Genomic DNA, 21,083 nt, shown 5'->3' on the forward strand with positions numbered 1-21,083 from the left:
TAATTACGTGCTCAACTCAAGTCTTCTAGTTTTTTTTCCCAGCTAATTTAAATTGTTTTTTTAGCTAATGTGCTCAACTCACTTGTTACTGTTCGGTTACCATGTTTCTTTCGGCTCAAACACTGTTTATTTATAATAATATAAATACACCCCAACATTATCATAATCACACACAAACACAATTTGGTAGGTATAGGAGCTATATAACAAAAACATATACATTTACTAAAATCCCTCAATATACAGATTCCAGCAGAGTCCCGAGTTCCAAATAAACAAAAGAAGAAGAAAGCTGCAAAGCAGAGTAAGAGTGAGCAAACCCATCTTAGAGTTTTGATATTATTATGTAATGCTCATATAGATTCATATGTACTTACTACTCATATTTACCTGTATGAATGGGTGTGCAGTGGGAACTGAAGTGGTGATGGTGGATGTAATTCCTTTTCCTCCTCAAATCACAACGTCTTCTTCCTCTTCTCCTTTATCTCTTCTGGCTCATGGTAATTTTACATTTCCCTTTTTCATTCTTTTTCTTGTTTGTTACATATATATGAATATATATACATAATATTCATGAATTGCTTGATGCTAAAACAACCAACCAAACAGGAATCACGGACATTGAGATACACTTCCTTCAAGTCAAGTACACTGCAATTGGTGTTTACCTTAATCCCCAACATTTTCTCCCACTTTTAAACAATTGGAAGGGAAAATCTGGAGATGAGCTTCTCCAGGATGGTGACTTCTTTGACGCTCTAATTACTGGTTCTCTCTCTCTCTCTCTCTCCCCCCCGCTCTCTCTCTTTCGTGAATTATCTGAGTGGAGTCGGGTTTTCAATTGACAAGTTCCACTTGAAATCTTTTGTATTAAGTTGAGCAAGTTGATGTTTTGCCTTGATCCAAACTAATTTTTTGTTACAATTAATACGGTAACCGTGGTTGTATTATTGTACGCGGTGATTTAGTGAATTTATAGTCTAAATTAGTTTGTGGGCGCAAGTTGAAATAATATGTGAATGCGCAGCAAGGGCGGACAAGGTATTGAGAATAGTGGTGATAAAAGAGATAAAAGGATCACAGTATGGAGTGCAAGTGGAGAGTGCAGTAAGGGATCGACTGGCAGAAGCTGATAAATATGAAGATGAGGAAGAGGCTGCCCTCGATCAAATCGTTGAGTTCTTTCAGTCCAAATATTTGAAAAAAGACTCTGTCATAACCTTCAATTTTCCTGCCACGGCTGCCATCGCTGAGGTAGTCTTTTTTTAACATATATACGGGTTACGTTGTATCTTTCTTCTTTAACTTGTCATTTTTTTTTCTAATTAATAACACAAACAAGCACACTCAGGGATCCAACTCTTGAACTTCCGAAAGGGTGCCCAAGAGCTCGACCACTATACCAACTTTGTTGCCCGTAACTTATAATAATCTTATACTGTGTGTGTGGTTACAGATCGAGTTTTGGGCAGAGGGCAAGGAAAGCAGTAGTTCAAAAATCAAAGTGGAGAATGAAAATGTGGTGGAGATGTTGCAGAAATGGTATCTGGGAGGAAGCAGGGGCGTCTCACCTACCACCATTTCCTCTATCGCAAACTCCCTCTCTACTCACTTGTGCATCCCATCCCCCGCTCCATGAAATTCCTTCTGCAGCCCCTCTTGCTATTTGCCCCCTTTCTATTTATATCTCCTCCATCTTCTCTGCCCCCGGCTTGCTTGCCTTGTATCAACACCATTCATGTCTTCAACTTTTGTATGGATATTTTATGTTATTTGAATAATTTAACTATCAAACGCTTTGAATAAATTTTTGTTTCTTTTTCCATTTCCTGTCTGCATTAGGACCTGGCATTAATTTATTAACTTACAAAGTTATTTTTTAAAATAAATTATAAGGGCTTCTTTATATTAAAAAAAAAGTTGATTCCTGGATAAATTATCCAATGTAAAATAAACGATTTTTAGTATGTCCAAATTCAAAGTTCACCCGGTTGGTTAAAACATTTTAGGAAGAAAATATGAACACATTCAAAAAACAATAGTTTAAATTAAAAGACATGATTGTAATATTAAGTAAATCGAATTATTTATCAATTGTAAACTGATTATCTAATATTACTGAATATATCATTTATTTATCGCGAACCAACTTGAAAGCCAAAGAAAGACCCTCTATTCGTTGTAAATGAATTTGACTATTATATATTTTAATCATCGGTAAAGTATGCAAAATTCATTTGAGTTAAAAAGGTAAAACATTAATAATCTTGTTACTGCCTTTCGATTCATAAAAGTTATACATGATCGTATTTTTTGGGAACCCATATTTACTAACAAGCAAAAAAATTATTAAAATATTAGACTATATCTTTTCATGAAACAAAAATTAAGTAAAATAATAATCATTTTATTTTCATATCACTTAATACATAAATTATTCAAATTCTTTAATTTTAGAAGTATTAAGCTGACTTACACTAACCTTCATGTAAGTATTATATATTGCCCTATATATTTTTAGATTAATTTACATCTAACTGGTATTAGAGTAACAAATACCCAAAATATGAACAATTTTCTATTGTAAAATGTGAGACCGTGTATATCCACTATCAGATGTGATGTGTATAAAACTCCCAAAATATCATATAAACTCTTTTGTGAAAAATAACCAAAACCCGTAATATAACACATAAAAACATCAAAATAAAATAAAATACTAACATTCTAAAAAGATGGATGGAGAGGGAGGATGTAGCACCCCATTCCCACATCGACGAGGAGATTTGGGGTTTATGTTTATTTTATAAGGTGAGGAGATTTGGGGTTTATGTTTATTTTATAAGGTGAAGTACTACTACTATGTGCACGATCAAATTATGATCTTTTGGGGGCATGTGGTGGACATTTCATAACCCAAGTTGGCTTATTTCGGACTCATAATCGGGACTTGACTTGGTTTTCGAAAAAGGCTCGGGATTTAACCCAAGTTGTCACATATGGTATCAGAGCTGACTCTCGAAAACTTGATGCGTCAAGTTGCCGGAGGTGGGGACACGAAGGCTGGCGGTATTATCCGATAATGGCAAGAGGTCCGGAGGTGGGGACACGATGTCAACCGGTATTATCCTATAATGGCTAGTGAGGCAAAGATCTGGACCTATGGGCTGTCAGTTCGGTCTAACGAGGATGTCAGGAGTTTAAGTGGGGGAGTTTGTAGCACCCCAGTCCCACGTCGAGGAGATTCAGAGCTTCTGTTTAGTTTATAAGGTGAAGTATTACTATTATGTGCACCAACAAATCATGATCTTTTGGGGACCTGTGGTGGACTTGTCGTAACCCAAGTTGGTTATACTCGGGACAGTATGCTTCGACTTATTTCAGACTTGTGACGGGGAATTGACCCGGTTTTCGAAAAAGACTCGGGATTTGACCCGGGTTGTCATAGAGGAAGTATCGGAAATTGGAGGAGGGACGGCTAAAACCTAGATAATTGAAATTTTTATTCGCCCATAAATTTAGCAAGAATATTTGATTGGATTATAACTTTAAATTGGGAAGGAAAAAATTAGGAAGATTACCAGAAATTAGCTTTTACTGTTTGTTTAAAAATAATTACTAAAATACGGTTTACAATTAAAATATAATTTTTGTTAAATTAAGTTTACATCACGCTGTATTTGATTGCAAAATTATATTTTTATAAAAAAAATTGAGAAGTCATATTTTCAAATGAATGGACGAATTCAAAATTATAAAGGCGGAAGTGAATAGTAGGATTACTATTACCGATCTAGCGGATCTGGAAGTAGTGTAAAAAATATCAGTATCATGCAATAGAGAGAGACTCTAATCTATTTTGGTCTGACCCCGTGTTGTTCATTTCACATCTCCCAATCTCATATCATCATCAATATCTGAAACCAACAAGAAGTCCAAAATTGTATGTCCAGTCCAGGCAATCGTCAATCAGGAACATATAGAATTGGATAAGATCAGAGAGAGAGATAGAGAGAGAGAGAGAGAGAATTGGACAATGGAAGAAGATGGAGGAAATCCTAGTAATAAAGCAGCAGCTTCCAATGTGGGTAGCAAATCATCATCTCACCACCGGAGAGCTCAATCGGAAGTACACTTCCGGCTGCCGGAAGACCTAGATCTGAGCTCAGATCCGTTCGATGCACCTTCAGCAAGTTTCGAGGACATGGGATCTGAAGACGATCTGTTCTGCACTTACATGGACATGGAAAAACTTGGTGGCGCTGCCAGATCTAATAATAATTTAATGCTAGACGATGCCAATGCCTTGACTTTAGCTGAGAAATGTAGCAGCAGCAGCAGTAGGCCTCGACATCGCTACAGTAATTCCGTTGACAGTACTACAAACACTGCTCTTCTTTTTAATTCAGCTAACATTACTCCTCCTCCTGCCGAGAGTATCGAGGCTAAGAAAGCTATGGCTCCTGATAAGCTTGCTGAGTTGTGGAACCTAGATCCCAAGCGTGCCAAGAGGTACCTGCCCCCCCCCACCCCCCTTTTATTACTCTCTTCTTCTACTTCTATAAGTTTTGTTTCAGCCCTCTTAAACACTCTCGTTTAACATACAGGATCTTGGCTAATCGCCAGTCTGCTGCTCGTTCAAAAGAGAGGAAGGCACGATATATTTCTGAACTTGAGAGAAAAGCTCAAACCCTTCAAACTGAAGCAACCACACTTTCCGCACAGCTCACACTGTTTCAGGTCATCTTTTTACCCCTATTTTTCATTTTACTTCTCTTCCTTTATCCATGTCCACTGACTTCCTTCCTTATTACTACTCTAGTTTGTGTAGTTTTGAGCTTTTAAGATTTTATAATCCGATTAAGCCCTCCTCTTAACATCACCTTTACCAACTCCAAAGTCCAAACAATTGTTATATGTTTGATAATTCGAATAATGTAGGCTATGCTGACACTAGGGCCTAGTTAGAGCAATTTCAACTCTATTCTATTAGCCATAAGTGTAGGAATGGCGTTCTCATCTTGAGGATTTTAGGAGATGTGTGATTAAGGAGATATATATTACAATGCAACATTGTTCTCATCATTTGGAGCATTGAGAAAAAACATAAGCCTTCCCTGCCCCCCGGGTGTCGTAAAATTTGATAAAGATTCAAATAAATAAGTTACCACTTAAATTTTATTTACATACTATACATGTCTAGCAAAGATCCAATCACGCGTGACGTTATGAGTTCATTAATGCCAGGAGGGAGAGAGGAGATATTGTAATTCTGTAGGAACCAAGTAATGTATCTATCATTAAACTATCCGTTTTACCTACCTACGGATGGTACAGTCTAGCTGAAAAGAGCCAAAATTATGGGGGTACAATGCCGCTTACATTCAACTCTGAGTTCACAAGTGTCTAGTTGATTTTAAAATAAAAAGTTGCTTTAGATGTGTATACTTCATCTATATCCATACAAGTGTTTTTAAAGGCACGTCCACTGGCAGATACAGAAGTTTATAAATGGTGTGTCACTTATTGATAATCAATGTATTCACTCACATATAATCTTTTTATTGAGTCTAAAATGCCGCGTTATACACTTATTTTATCACAAATTAACAAAATGACATTCAAAAATAGAAAAGTATATTATCTCTTTGACAATTTCGCAAACACTTATATTCTAACAACAGCAACAAATGAGATGATTTTGGAATACAAGTTGTACTTAGAATAGTAGAAACAGAGCTTGTTAGGCAGTAGTTCAAGAATAGAAATGGAGAATGAAGGCACAAGTGACAAGCCTAACCTGTACAAGCTGGTAAAAAAAATTAAAAACTTTTCCCTGAGAATAATGGCTTGTCACATGACACACCATGCATCAAGCTAGATCTGCCACTGGGCACGTCTAAGAGCGAGAGATGCATCGGTGGAGCTTCTTTGCCTTGACTCAGCTGAGGCGATCCTCTTCATACAAGCTCATCCCTCGGGGCGTAAGACTCTGGGGGCGACGAGAAGCAAAAGGCGCATACTAGGCGCGGCCCGGTGAACTTTGGCCAAATTTTGTTGTTTGAAGAAAGGAAAAATGAATCCGGTCAATTAAAAACATGTAAAAGACAAAGACATGTTTTGATTCTTTTACATGCTCAGTTCGTCTTTGTAGTTCCTTATGTACATTTACTAGTATGTTTCTTATTCTTATACAAGTAAATGTGATGGTCTTCTCTGTGGTTGGGGTTTATATAACTTATCTCATGTAATATAAACAAACCTATATATTTGACACAAAATAATTTTTTATAATAGTTAATGTCATTGAACTACAACTATAAATATAGTAAATTGACATGAGTAAGCTCACTATAAACATAATAGCCTGACTATTAAATATCATGTTACATAGGAGTAACTAATAACACTACCACAAAAGTTATATATAGACCGGACCATTACAATCTTAATACTTCGTGGGAGATCACACTTTTGATCTCCTTATGCTTTATAGTTAACCAATTACTTGTTTTTTGGTTAAATGATGTATACTTTTTCTAAAGAGTTGTGTTTCAAATTATGAATGTTTTGTTGATCTAGTGTATTAGATATAGTATTAATAAGGTTTTCCATTTTTTTTAAAATTCATATGGAAATGTACATCTTTAAAAATATTGTAAATCATGTCCCTATCTTCTATGAAGTATGAGGTGCGCGCCTTGCCGTAGCACCTCACGTTTAGGCTCCACGAGGGTCACACATCTTGGTGTGCCTTTTGTCTTAAATGACAATGATTTGGACATATGTTGGCTCATTATATATCTGATAGTAGTCCGAATTCGAGCAACTAAATAGTCCTCATAAACAAGAGGTATTATAAGAAATATCTACAATTCCAATATTTTTCTTTAGCATCATCTTATTTCTTCTCATACATCCTACAACAGTGGTCTTTTGAGTTTGAGGACTGAAATTATGGAGAAAATAGAAATAAAAAGATAGGCTGGAGATGATCAAGTGTAGAAAGAAATTATGAATAGTCAAGAGATCAAACTTCTATTTGCAGTTGAACATTGTTGGTTCTTTGACTTCTTTCAACCTCCTTATTGTCAAGATATTGAGTTTCTTCTAAGTGTAATATTTTCGATGATGTCATACTCTAAAAAAGAAAAGGCTTCTAGAGTTCTAGTAGAACAATACAGGAGTTGCAATTAGAATGAATCAATGAACTTGGTAACGTTTTTCCTCGAACTGTTACTGTTTTCTTCTTTCTATTCTTGTATCTTGTTCATGCTCACCTTAGTGCAGATCCAACGTGTCAAGTATATGGAGTGCTGCATGCAATCAGCCCGACATTAGATTTTGACTTCTAACTTTGACGCGGAAGATCATAAATGATATAGTGCTACAAATGACATTCAATTTAAAAAATAGTTTTCCTCAGCAAACAGCTGAGATTCTTGAAACGAAAACAAGAAGTGTCAAAAGTGTAGCTTCAGAGGTTTTCTAGTGAAATAGCCCGATTGCAGGAGCCCTGGTGTTGACCATTGATGACTGCAATTTTTTTTAAATAAGATTAGAATTTGAGTTATGTCTCTTTTGTTGGGAGCTGATATGTGCACACCCTCATCTACATGTGCACACCCTTCTTTTTAAAATTAGGGCCAAAATATCCTAATTCAACATGGAAATCTGAGTAAGAAGGATGTGCACATATAGATGATGGCACATAAGCAGCAGTCGCCACAGCAATTTTGTAGGTGCTGAGTTGAGATAAAGGCTGTGGCCTGCGTAAAAACTATAGAGGGGACTTTCTGTTACCTTTTCACAGAGGCTTTAGCATGCCCAAACACTAGCTTTTATATGATAAAATTGCAAAAAAAAATTGTGTTACCATAGCTTCAGATCTAGCTTTACTACACTGCTCATGTATTTGATATTTTAAGTATTTTATCCAGTACTGTGGTCTTTTGTGCAGAGAGACACAACAGGTTTGACGACTGAAAATACAGAGCTTAAGCTCCGGTTACAAGCAATGGAACAACAAGCTCAACTGCGTGACGGTAAGTTCATCGGTTGGATTTATATTACTTACAACTTGTTGTCTATCAAACATGAAAAGTAACATATTTAAAGTTAGCATAATTGGGTAGTGATTACCAGATGATGGGTATTATTGATATGTAGGGGGGTTGTTATTTATGTAATTTCCTTTTCTAAGAATAAATTTGCAAGTCCAAATTTATCATCAATGCTATCATCATAAATATTGAACTGGTTACAAAATTGCACTTTGTTTTGATGTACCTGCTAAATTGTGGCCCAAAAAAACCTACATTACTTTTATACCTGTCTACGACCTTGAATAGATTAATTCATGCCTATTACAAAAAAAAAACTTGATGGACATATTAAATGCTTGTTTGTCAAAATATATCTTGGATAGCAAATGGTCCAAATGGAAAAAAGTAATAGAAATTCTTGTGCACTTGATCATATTATCTGAATGTTGGCTATTTTCTCCTGTTTTTATTCAATTAAAGATGCATGACTAGGTAAACTGGTTTAAGCATATATGTATATATCTTTTATCCCAAAAAACAGCGTTGAATGATGCACTGAAGCAAGAAGTGGAAAGGCTCAGGGTTGCCACCGGAGAAATGTCAACTCATTCAGATGCATATGATTTGGGAATGCCCCATGTCCCTTATTACCAGTCTGCCTTTTCTCCTCACCATCCACAACCAGGGCCAAGTGTTTCTCTAAATGGACAATTGTCACGATTCTATTCCATTCAGTCTAGCATGTCAAATCAGCAGCAGCACCCTATGCTTTCAGCTGCCGCAAATGCCCAGGTTCTCTCTGAGACGTTACAGCAGGATCCCCTTGGCCGTTTTCAGGGACTTGATATCAGCAACAGGGGTTCTCACCTTGTCAAGTCTGAAGGGCCTTCTGTCTCTGCAAGTGAAAGCAGCACTACATTTTGATTCAAATATTGTGTTCCACCTTTTTCGGTTGGAGTGTTCATAGACTGACACCTCGTTAGTTTTCAGTATTTGGGGTTTTAGCACAGACAAATTTGATTCGGGGTCTTGGTTTTCTGAGGTATAATAGGTCTTGTGATGTTTGTTGTCGTCGTTGTCGTGATTAATTGTCTCTTTTCGAATCAAAATCAAGATTTCTTTTTGCCAAAGTAATCAAAATCGAGATTCGTTTCATAGATCAGTGGCGTGGTGGAGGCATTGTGTTTCCGGGTGATTAGATTCTTTCATTATTGTAATAGACTAGTTATTCTTTTGTTTAGTCAAAACATAAAAAAACTCCATCTTTTTTAAGTCTTTACTTTTATCACTAAAAAAAGTCTTCACTTTTATATATTAAGAAGTGTATTTAATTGAAATTTTAAAGATTTTTTGAATTTCAAAAATTTTGGGGTACTTAATTTTAGATTCTAAAAAATCTATTAAAATATGATGATATTCAATAAGGAATTATTATTTTTAATTCCGAGGTATATAATTTAGATTTTTAAGAGTCAATTAAAATCTATTTTTTATAATTTAATAAAATGGTAGATTTTGATACATTTTCAACTGTATTTTATATTTTCTAAATTCATATTAAAATTCATAAGATTTTGATGAATTTATAAAAATTATTATTCAAATTAGAAAGATTCTACGATATTTTTCAACAACTCCGTTTAAAATTAAAATCAGTAAAAATAATTTAAAATTTATAAATTATTATAAATTTTCTAAAATCCAAATTGAATGCACTGTCCAGTTTACATCTAAAATCGTGACGTTCATAATTTTGTTGCAACTAATTAGGGCCGAGTATTCTCGGTCGGTTCGTTCCAAAACCGGACCAAACCGAAAAACCGGATAGTCATTTTTTCTAGGACCGAACCGAACCGAACCGAAGTCATACCATGGACCAAACCGAACCGAACCGAAGTTCGGTCCGGTTTTGGACCGAATATACCGATTTTTTAAAAAATAATTGCATTAAAAATTAAATCATAAATTATAAAATTTAAAATATAATTAAAGTAATTTGATATGTAGAGTTCTATTACTCCATAAATATAATTAAAAAATAAAAATTTTGATTATAATTTTTAAGATATATGTAAAATATATATATAATATGAAATTATAGTATTTATGATTTGGTCTATTTGGTCTATTCGATCTGGACCGAAATATTTGTTAAAATAATCGAACCGAACCGAATTTCTGAAATATTTAGGACCGAACCGAATTAGCACAATTCGGTTCGGTTTTGGTTCGGTTTTGCTCAGACCTACAACTAACTTTAAGTGAATATTTTTAGGGGTGAGCAACAAGTCAGAACCGGACCGAACCGAACCGGAACCAGAACCGAAATAGTAATATTTCAATAACCGAACCGAACCCGTTTATATGTAACAACCGTACCGGAACCGAACTATAAATTTCGGTTCGGTTCTGAACCGAAAGAACCGATTATATATTTTATTTCATATTTACTTATTTTGCATATTATTTTATATTCTAATTTTTTAAATTTTGACTCGTTTTTATTATTTATTAAGGGTAACTTAGTAAAAGAAGATTTAATTAATGGTGAATCATTTTGAATTCGATATAATATTTGAGAAGAAAAATATTTATAAAAATATTCAAAACTCTATATATATATAAAGAAATGAGTAATATAATTAAAACCATATTTTTCTTAAAATTTATTATAATATTATAAATAAGAAACATAATACGTAATATATATATATATATATTTATATTTATTCATTTATATACGGTTCGATTCGGTTCTTACGGTTCTACTATGTTAAGAACCGAACCGAACCGAGAATCGAAATTTTTTAGAAATAAAAGAACTGAACCGGACCCGCATTAGTTAAGAACCGAACCGGAACCACAATTTTGGATTGGTTCGGTTCGGTTCTCGATTCTGAACCAGGAAATGCTCACTCCTAGTTCTTTTGCTAAACAAATTGATGCTTAAAACTTTTGATGACAAATCTTTTAAATATGGAATCTACTCTCGGCTATCATACAATCATTCTATATTTTATTTTCTTGAAACATTTTCAATGGTACAGAGCATTCAGCTAAAATATAATGATACAGATAATATTGATAATTTGTAAAATCAATATTACTCCAATGCACATTACCTTTAACAAAAATTTTAGATAATAGTAAATTTCTCTTTAATTATAATTTTACTTAATTAGTATTATAAACAGAAAAACATTAAGATCATGTGATGTGATATTCTCTAGAGTTTAAGAAAGAAGAGATGAAAAGAAAAGGATTTTTTTTAGTAAGAGCAAAGAATTGATTGAGAGAGAAAGTTGTTAGGTATGAATACAACACAGAGGGGATGAATGTGTTTTGCCTTGAATGTTTGATTTTTGATCGACTTTGACTTTAGCAGTTGGTTGTTATCAATGATTTAGTAGAATAGATGTTAGGTATTATGCAACTTATAAGCATTGAATCAACAATTAGATATCAAGATTACGAAACAAGCATGCATATAAATATCATATCACATGCTCCAATATATCACAAGATTTGCTAATAACAATCATGCACTTATCACAAGATAATGCATATACATATATACATCATAACAACAGTATAACGGGTAGAAAACTTGCCTGAGTGCTCCGGGGTAGACTTAAGCTTAGAGTGGGTCCGGTAACCTATGAACAATAACATAAGCCGGAATTAATCCCCGGTCGCTTAAGAAACTAGACTTTAACCAATTAGACTCCTAACGTTCGCTTTCGCGCTTAACGATTCACTTAAGTCGCTCGAGTACCCTCGGCTCCACCAGTTTTAATAAATTAAGCATTAAGAGTTTTAAGGAGATTCTTTCGCGAGTACCTTACCAACTGCCTAATCCACTTAACATAATTGTTTTATACCCCAATTAGTCATTTAAAGTCCTTAACCAAGGTTTCAAAGTAAGGCGAGGGGTAATGGTTCGTTCGCGAAACGCCGTTACTTAAAACGGTCGTTTCTCCTAAACCGTACATCGGATTCAAGCGAACTACATATCAAAACGAAGCTCGTAACATGAACTATCTAAACATGGCAAAGGTTAGAATCTTTCAGTGAGTTCACGGGTCCTAAAGTTAAGAACAGAACAGTTAAGGAAAATCGGGCATTATGACGTTTATGTTTACGCGATTTCCAATTTTTAAACCACTCCAAACAACCACCATTCAACTCACAACCAACAATACAACCAACCCTCATCCAAACCTTACTACATCAGTCCCCAAACCTCAAGATTTTCCAATTTATACAACCCCACACATGAACTACTATCTATACTTAAGTTTCATTAACTATAAACAATATTTCAACATCCAAATCACTACAAATCCAATCCAAACACTAAACACACAAGCATCATGCTTCTCATTTACTATAACCATCAAAACCATCATAATACTCAAAGTAAAGTTAGGGTTTGGAGGTGTTATACCTTCCTTGGAGTGATTAGAGTAGCTAGGAAGTCTTAGAAAGTCTCCTACAAGCTTGATCTTTCCAAAGAAATCAAGAACACAAAGTTAGGTTTTGAAGTTTCTAAAAGTCAGATTGAAAGAACTGTCAAAACGAGGGTCTTACCATGCTTATTTGGACAAGACTTGTGAACAAGAGTTGTAGACCATCTCAATACCTTTCCAAAGAGCTATAGAACATACTATTTGAGTGAGTATTTAAGGAGATATGGTAGTTTGAAATTGCTTCTCTGGTTTTGGCCGAGAGCTTTTTGAAGGAAATGAAAGTCAACTTGTATTTTGTGTTTTTGATTTGTTTTGGCTTGGTTGCTTTGTTTTGTTAATTATCCTTTTACCATGGTAAAAAATGAATGGCTTAAAATCAACCAACGAATCCCTCCATTTGTCATGCTTATGTCACAATGCCTATGTCATCCATTTGCCACATGTCTCTTCCTTGTGGTTTGATGATGTCACAATCCTTGGCTTCTTGTACAAGCTTGTCTCTTGGTCGCTTATTTGTTTTACGGTTTTCTTAACTTTCGTTCTCGTTCGTCGTTTGAGGGATCATATACGGGATCTTATTACTTAGGTTCCCCTAAACCTTTCTCAATATTTTGTATTCCTTTTACGATCCTCTCTTATAATCCTTGAATTTAAATCATTTTAATCATGTTACCTTATACTCAATTCTTTCGGTATCTGGTGGATTTTCGGGAAAAATCTAAGTGTTCGAATTTGGATTCTGACGATCTTTACATACACTTATTTACTTTATGGAGTACTAATACGATCTTAGAATTTCCATAACAGTACTCCTATATAGCGTGTTCTGATAATTTTCCTTAATCAGCATCATCAGCAAAAGTTATTATTCATCCGTGTTTCAAAAATTTCCAAAAATTGGGGTTATTACACACATGGTTCATCTTCATTTTGAATAAAGCCAAATTCTTTGACTGTTTCATCAAAACGGCGATTCCATCTCCTTGAGGCTTGCTTCAATCCATAAATAGATCGAAGCAACTTACAAACCATCTTAGCAAACTTGGGATCGACAAAACCCTCAGGTTGTATCATGTATACATCCTCTTCAAGGCTCCCATTTAAGAAAGCGGTTTTGACATCCATTTACCAAATCTCATAGTCGTAGTAAGCAGCTATTGCTAGCAAAATCCTGATGGACTTGACCATAGAAACTGGTGAAAAGGTCTCATCATAGTCTATACCATATACTTGTTTGAAACCTTTTGCCACTAGTCGCGCTTTATAGGTCTGTACTTTACCATCCATGTCAGTTTTCTTCTTGAAAACCCACTTGCACCCTATAGGTTTTACCCCTTCAGGTGGATCAACTAAAGTCCATACTTTATTTTGATACATGGATTCCATTTCGGATTTCATGGCCTCTAGCCATCTCTCGGAGTCTGGACTGTTCAAAGCATCTTAGTAGGTAAGAGGCTCATCATTATCTATGAGCATTACATCATCATCTTGAGTCAAGAGAAATCCATAATATCTCTCTAGCTCATGACGAGCCCCAGTAGATCTACGAACAACCTGTGTTTCCGGAGCAGGAACATCTTGATGTACTTCCTGCCTATTTTCCAACACTGGTTCAATATTATTTTGTACAACTCGATCTTCATCGAGATCTATAGTCCTCCCACTAATTTTCTTTGAAAGTAACTCTCTTTCAAGAAATACAGCGGTTCGAGCAACAAACACTTTGTTCTCGGTAGGATTATAGAAACTATACCCTTTAGTTTCTTCAGGATATCCCACAAAATAATATTTATCTGATTTTGGTCACAGCTTGTCAGACACCAAGCGTTTCACAAACGCTTCGCATCCCCATACTTTCATAAAAGACATGTTGTGACATTTCTCAGTCCATATCTCATATGGAGTCTTTTGAACCGATTTAGTTGGAACTCAGTTTAGTGTATATGCAGCCGTTTCTAGAGCATAACCCCAGAAACTTATTGGAAGATCTGCTAGACTCATCATCGATCGCACCATATCCAACAACGTACGATTTCTCCTCTCAGAAACTCCATTCCATTGAGGCGTTCCAGGAGGAGTAAGTTGTGATACGATACCACACTCCTTCAAGAAACCTTTAAACTCGAGGCTTAAGTATTCTCCTCCACGATCTGATCGTAGAACTTTTATACTTTCCCCTGTTTGCTTTTCCACTTCAGCCTTGTATTCTTTGAACTTTTTAAAAGAATTGGATTTGTTCTTCAAAAGATACACATATCCATATCTACTGAAATCATCAGTAAAAGTAATGAAGTAGTAAAAGCTACCTCTTGCCATCGTACGCATTGGACCACATACATCACTATGTATGAGTCCTAATCGTTCGGTGGCCCTTTCACCTTGTCCGGTGAAAGGAGCTTTAGCCATTTTGCCAATGAGACAAGATTTGCATTCTTCGCTTGATTCAAAATCAAACTTATCCAAGTAACCATCTTTATGTAATTTGGAAATGCGTTTCTCATTTATGTGACCTAATCGACAATGCCAAAGGTATGTTTGATTTGAATCTTTCATCTTAATACGTTTATTATCATTATTTATGTTATAGACTGGAGTATCTATATCAAGAACATATAAACCATTAAACAAATGTGCAATCCCGTAGGTAACATTATTGAATGAAAAGGAACAACTATTGTTCTGAATCAAAAATGAAAAACCTATCTTGTCCAAACAAGAAACCAAAATAATGTTTCTGCAAATCGCAGGCACGCAGAAACAGTTATCTAGTTCTAAAACAAGCCCAGTGGGCAACGATAAACGATAAGTCCCTACAGCTAAAGCAGCAACCTTTGCTCCATTTCCAACTCGTAGGTCGACTTCTCCCTTCGCCAATGTCCTACTTCCCTGCAGTTCCTGCACATTTATACAAATGTGAGAACCACATCCAGTATCTAATACCCAAGATGTAGAAGTAGAAAAATTGACTTCAATAACATAAATACCTGAATCAGAAGCAATAACAACAACCTTCTTCTTCTTCAGATCCTCCAAATAAGCATGACAGTTCCTCTTCCAATGACCTGGTTTCTTGCAATAGTGACAATCACCAACCTTTGGAACACCACCTTTAGGCTTCAAAGCCTTGGTCGGATCAGGTTTCAGATTGACATTCGATATAGATCCCATCTTCCTCTTGCCTTTCCATTTACCCTTTCCTTTGGCCTTCCCCTTATTCACCATCAACATGGGAGCAGGGGATGTTTTCTGAACGTTCGTCTCAGCAGTTTTCAACATAGCCAACAGTTCGGTGGGGTTCTTATCTACCTCATTCATATTGTAATTCATCACAAATTGAGAATAACTGTTGTTTGAAGATTGCAAAATTAGGTCAATTTGGTGCTCCACGGCAATCGGGGCACCCAACTTGGCAAGGTACTCAATATACCCAATCATCCTTAGAACATGCGGTCCAACTGGATCACGTTCTCCCTGCTTACATGCATGCAACGATTTAAAAGTATCAAACCTCTCCTAACGGGCCTGTCCTTCAAACATACGTTTAAGGTGCTCAATCATATCATAAAAATCCATATTCTCATGTTGTTTCTGAAGTTCAGCACTCATGGTTACTAACATGAGACATTGAACATCCGTGTTATCATCGATATGTTTCTGATAAACATTATGTGGAGCACGGGATGCTCCTTCAGTGAGAGGTGCAGGGCGAGGGATATCTATGACATAGAGCTTGCGCTCTTGTTTGAGGACAATCCTCAAGTTCCTCTGCCAGTCAAGGAAGTTTGTTCCTGTCAGCTTGTCCTTCTCAAGGACTGATCGCACAGAGAAGTTGTTTGAATTGATTGCCATTTGATATCTACAATGTTTAAAATGCATAAGATAAATTAGTTTACATATGATTTTTAAATTATGTTCAAGTGATTATTCATATATATTCAAAATATATATCTCCTACAATTTTATCAAATTAATAGCCCTAACTATTAATTCGGAAAGAGTATCTTCTATATACTTTCTATTGAGCCAAGATCCAAATTTTCACAACATTTTAGTTCAGCTTTGGCTTTACTCCTAAAACATGATTCAATAAGGTAGACAACATTTATCAATTATATCAACTATATAACTCTTGGATAGTTTAGGGGAACAACATTTATTCTTATTTATCCAATAAATCTCACCAAACTATATGCCTCTAAGTTCACAATCCTATTATGGTAACTTAGTTAAGTTAAAACCCAAAGGTCTAAAAAGTATCATATACTTCAATACGCCGTCCCACGATAGATGGGAGTACTTCGCTCTGGCGAACCCACTCCTTATCGATCTAGGGGTTAATGTGTTGGACATATTGGAAGGAATCTAAATAACTTAATATAAATATTAGGGTTTTGTTAGTATTATAACAATCATTATCCCATCATAAAGAGATTCCTAATTTTTCCTTGAATAAAATACTTCAAATCAATACTCGTCAATGGTTTGATTTCTAGGTAGTGGAGGAGTCACATCGATCTCGCTTAAAACCCACAGCCTTACAAGTTCTATAAACCCGTTGTTTACAAAATCGCCCCATGTCGGAAATAAAGAAGATTCGTATTTCATTCCGTGTTTCATAAACACGAGAATCTCATAATCGTTTGTAAATTTTAAAATCTTGAGTCGTTACAGATTTTATCTTGTTTATGCATGACATGGGTGACGTATCTAATACATGCATTCATGCATGATTAATCTAATTAAAGTATGCATCATTAACTATTCTATACATACATTCATACATCAATATGTAAAGTGCAATAAAGTAAATGTGTTTGGTTATGGCCCCATCCTATGTGATATTTATCAAGCTCATGATAAAGATCAAGGTCAATCTAATGTGGTGATGGAAATAAATACAACTACTTATTACATAAGTCTTCTTCTTTGTTTAGACTTCTTGTATGTCTCGTCTTCTTCTTTGAATCACCTCCATTGGATAGCCTTCTTGAGTCTTCAATTACATTACATGATTGAAAGTAAAACTAATCTAATGAACTTATAAGAATAACTCAAGTTACATTCGAGATTTATGATTACAAAGATTGACGACATGCAAGTCGTATTTAAAACCAAAACCAAAATCATTACACTAAGGTCGAAAGGCCATAACCATCCACCATGCTCATACAACACATAAAAGCATGTTAAAACACATAATTTGATCTTAACATATCATATTATCCATGATCTAATCATAAAAAAAATGACAAAAATCAGAAAAATCAGAAAAACAAGAATCACTGTTTACGGGAAGTAAACGACGTCAAACGCCTTACAGACGAGTCGTTGATAGATTTAGCTATCAGTTTTATTCAGAAGCTCGTTTACCTATTGATTAGGGTATTCGTTTGCGTAAATCGGACACCAGGCCCAGATTTCAGCAAATCTACAGCAGCGAATTCAGAATCCGTATTTAATATGATTCTCATAATTAGAACAAACATAAATCATGTATATATCAGTATATATACAGATTAGATATAATCATCTTATGATTATACAACTCACATGAATATCATATATTCAAAACCATACATATACAAGCATATTATATCAACATCAAATCATGGCGAATCACGTACATGCTCATATATCGAAAACGGTTAAACACATAAACGAATTAAAAACTTTTCGCAAGTAGCTCTGATGCCATTGAAGGGTTTTTAGCACATAAACGCAACGAAAACGTAAATTTAATTCTTAAAAAAATCAAAACCCTCCGCAGGATCCATGCGAAAAATAATATTTAATTCGTAGTTAAGTATGTTTACCTTAAGAAGCTTTACGTTAATGGAAATATGGAGGTCTTGAATGATCACCATGTAGCCCGTCGCTGGAACGATCTACGCCTTGAATGTATCCACACGAATGATCGCCCGGAGGATGGGTGTGTACTAGCACGTTCTTGAGGCCTCCTTCTTACTCTCTCCATATCTCTTCAAGCTGCTAGGGTTTATGTTTTATCAAATAAAACGTGTAACCCTAAATATATTAGAAAAAATATATTATATAGGCAAGAGCAATTGGGCCTCCAACTCTAAACTTAATTTTAGAATTATTATTATTATTAAATTCAAAATTCTAATTATTATATTATTAAGTCTCACTTAATCATCCAATAACTTAATTTCGGATTTAATATTAAATTCGAATTTCCTATTTATTTAATTAATTAAGTCACACTTAATTAATAACAAATAATTCGAATTACTTACATTTAATTTAAATCCGAATTTAAATTAAATAATCCTCCAATCATTATTTGTGCGACCCTTTAGGTTATTATTACGTTGACATCAATTTTAAATCTAATTTAAAATCATAAACAATGAGCGGCATCTAGTAACAATCATTGTTACCCAAGTAATAATAATTAAATCGGTGATCGATTAAACCTTTTGTGTATAATATATAATGTACTATAATCCTTTTAACCATATATTATAGATTAAACTCGAGGCATGTTATGTGTCATCCTCTTCATAATATAATCCAGGTTTCCTTGATCGATGAGTAGACTATAACATCAAATCAACATTTGTGCATGACCATGCATTTCATAGTCTAACTCAAACAAGATGCCAATAATATATCACTCCTAAAATAGGAGGGTTAAATCCTTTCTAGATCATTCATATTTCTCATATGATTCATAATATACCCAATATACACTTTTATCATCACCCGGTCAAAGATAATTTTTAATGCAACCAAAGTATATTAATTCTCATATAGAAATATAATGATTTGAAGTCTAAGGACCAATACATCATTATCACTGTGAGAATTACTTATGACACAACAGACATGTAGAATCTCATATTGGGTCTTCCAGCACCATGTATATAATACATGTGCCTGTGTTTTGACTTTAGTATCACTATATCTATGATCAATGAGATGTGATCATTAGTCAACATTCACACTAGTCTTAATGCATTATTATTATCCCTTAATAATAATACTCGACTAGGGATCTTTAGGAATATCGATATTATTCTCATAATCTCATTTCTAAGCCATGTACTTAGAGATATAAAATTACATATCATATTCCAAGGACATTTATTAATCTAACATCTTATCGCAGAAAATAAAGATATAATAAATTACTAAAGAATAATCCATATAATCAGAATTGATAATCCAAATGTTTCATAATATAAACATAATAGTATTGTCTCTAGGGCACAAATACTAACAGATACCGAGTAGAACTGATGGTGGATTTCATTTAGTGTGCTTAGTTTTGTATGTTCGATTTTGTGTGTTTTGTGGAAATGATTCAGTATAATATATTTGGTCAACTTTGCTCATCGAAATAGGTGATACGATAAAGTCACTGTTGAGGCACATACACAGCACTATAGGAAACATAACATTTTATAAGTAATACACTAGTTTAATGATATATTTTAAGTATAACTAGCATAACAGCCCGTGCAAAGCATGGGCATGTATATATATGCAATTGAATTTGTTGGAAGGAACACACCAAAGGTTCATTTGTGAATGTGAGGACAATGCAGGCATAATGGTTTGAGTATAAGCTGAGCATGGAGCCATGTTCACTGATAATAATGTTCTTAGCAACCGAATGATCTATCTACTTTTAGCCTACGAATGTGTCAAAGAATTGCAATAGATTAGCTGAAGTTTGTTAAGTACAACAGATGAGCTCATGTAGATTGGGTACATTCCTATGTGTTCCCGTCCTCTTTAATTCTTTGATACCCATTCTCATCGGCATGGTATTGTTCATAGAAATGTATGCATTTAAAACCAAACAACTTTCCCCCTTATGCATCCGTAGAAGAAAGTATTTTTTTATGAATGACTCTGTGTATTGGTGATGATAAACATTTTTTGTAGCAATTCAAATCACCAAAACTTGAAGGAAAGCGAGCCTCTTGAACCAAAACTGAACTGAGTAGCTATCTTGCAAAGAACAGGCAGATGCGTTATATAACACATCGACTCCGTCTAAGTTCTCCATTGAGCACAACACCTATACCCAGTAAATAGCCATTGAAATATTAAATTATATGAGCAATGCATTATACAAAATATCGAATTACAAATATACAGTTGGAAAAATTATGTGATTTTGAATACAATACATGTACACGTAAATGCGGCCTTGGCCAAAAAGTGGTTTAGGCAAATATAATCTAATATTCTTCACTATTTTTCGCGGGCTTTTATTTACAGTCATCGCATAAAAAGGGAAACTGGAAATTGCTTTCTTTTTAATAGAAAAGGGAATATTTATCGAGAGTAATGATATTTCATAAATTTTAATATGACTTTATCTCATACATATCCTACATCATTATACATCTGAGGAAGATCTCATTGATTATTACATCTTTTACATGACCATTGTGCTTGATGCACACCTGGAAAACACGTGGCAGGCAATTATTTTCACAAGCTCTGTTGCCTAATAAATTACAGCTGAAGATTTGTAAATTTGATTTTAAAATTTTCTTATAGCTTTTTCATTCTTCAAATACCAGTTATA

At 34.6% G+C, this 21,083-nt stretch overlaps 2 protein-coding genes across 3 annotated transcripts; both read left to right on the forward strand.

The window, feature by feature from the left end:
• The first annotated feature begins 153 nt into the window (after positions 1-153).
• LOC141706730 (putative chalcone--flavanone isomerase 3) lies at positions 154-1,828 on the forward strand. Of its 2 annotated transcripts, none has more exons than XM_074509547.1 (5): positions 154-304; positions 411-503; positions 613-771; positions 1,031-1,257; positions 1,460-1,828. In XM_074509547.1, coding segments are annotated over exons 1-5 (663 nt in total). In that variant the 5' UTR covers positions 154-303; the 3' UTR covers positions 1,643-1,828. The 2 variants fall into 2 exon arrangements, with proteins under 2 accessions (XP_074365648.1, XP_074365649.1); XM_074509548.1 differs by having other exon boundaries at positions 171-310.
• Positions 1,829-3,764: 1,936 nt separating this feature from the next.
• On the forward strand, positions 3,765-9,203 carry LOC141706731 (transcription factor RF2b-like). Its single transcript, XM_074509549.1, has 4 exons — positions 3,765-4,515; positions 4,611-4,743; positions 7,964-8,048; positions 8,590-9,203. The coding sequence occupies exons 1-4, from the start codon at positions 4,040-4,042 to the stop codon at positions 8,970-8,972; spliced, it is 1,077 nt and encodes a 358-aa protein (XP_074365650.1). The 5' UTR covers positions 3,765-4,039; the 3' UTR covers positions 8,973-9,203.
• Positions 9,204-21,083: the final 11,880 nt, after the last annotated feature.

Source organism: Apium graveolens, chromosome 2, assembly GCF_009905375.1.
Source record: "Apium graveolens cultivar Ventura chromosome 2, ASM990537v1, whole genome shotgun sequence".
Classification (NCBI taxonomy): domain Eukaryota; kingdom Viridiplantae; phylum Streptophyta; class Magnoliopsida; order Apiales; family Apiaceae; genus Apium; species Apium graveolens.

Bases quoted from the DNA above. Each gene is read 5' to 3' on its own strand.
- LOC141706730 (XM_074509547.1), top strand. The intron at 504-612 runs GTAATTTTACAT...CCAACCAAACAG, and splicing joins TTTATCTCTTCTGGCTCATG to GAATCACGGACATTGAGATA. The intron at 772-1,030 runs GTTCTCTCTCTC...GTGAATGCGCAG, and splicing joins CTTTGACGCTCTAATTACTG to CAAGGGCGGACAAGGTATTG.
- LOC141706731 (XM_074509549.1), top strand. From the start codon at position 4,040: ATGGAAGAAGATGGAGGAAATCCTAGTAATAAAGCAGCAGCTTCCAAT. The intron at 4,516-4,610 runs GTACCTGCCCCC...TTTAACATACAG, and splicing joins GATCCCAAGCGTGCCAAGAG to GATCTTGGCTAATCGCCAGT. The intron at 4,744-7,963 runs GTCATCTTTTTA...TCTTTTGTGCAG, and splicing joins CACAGCTCACACTGTTTCAG to AGAGACACAACAGGTTTGAC.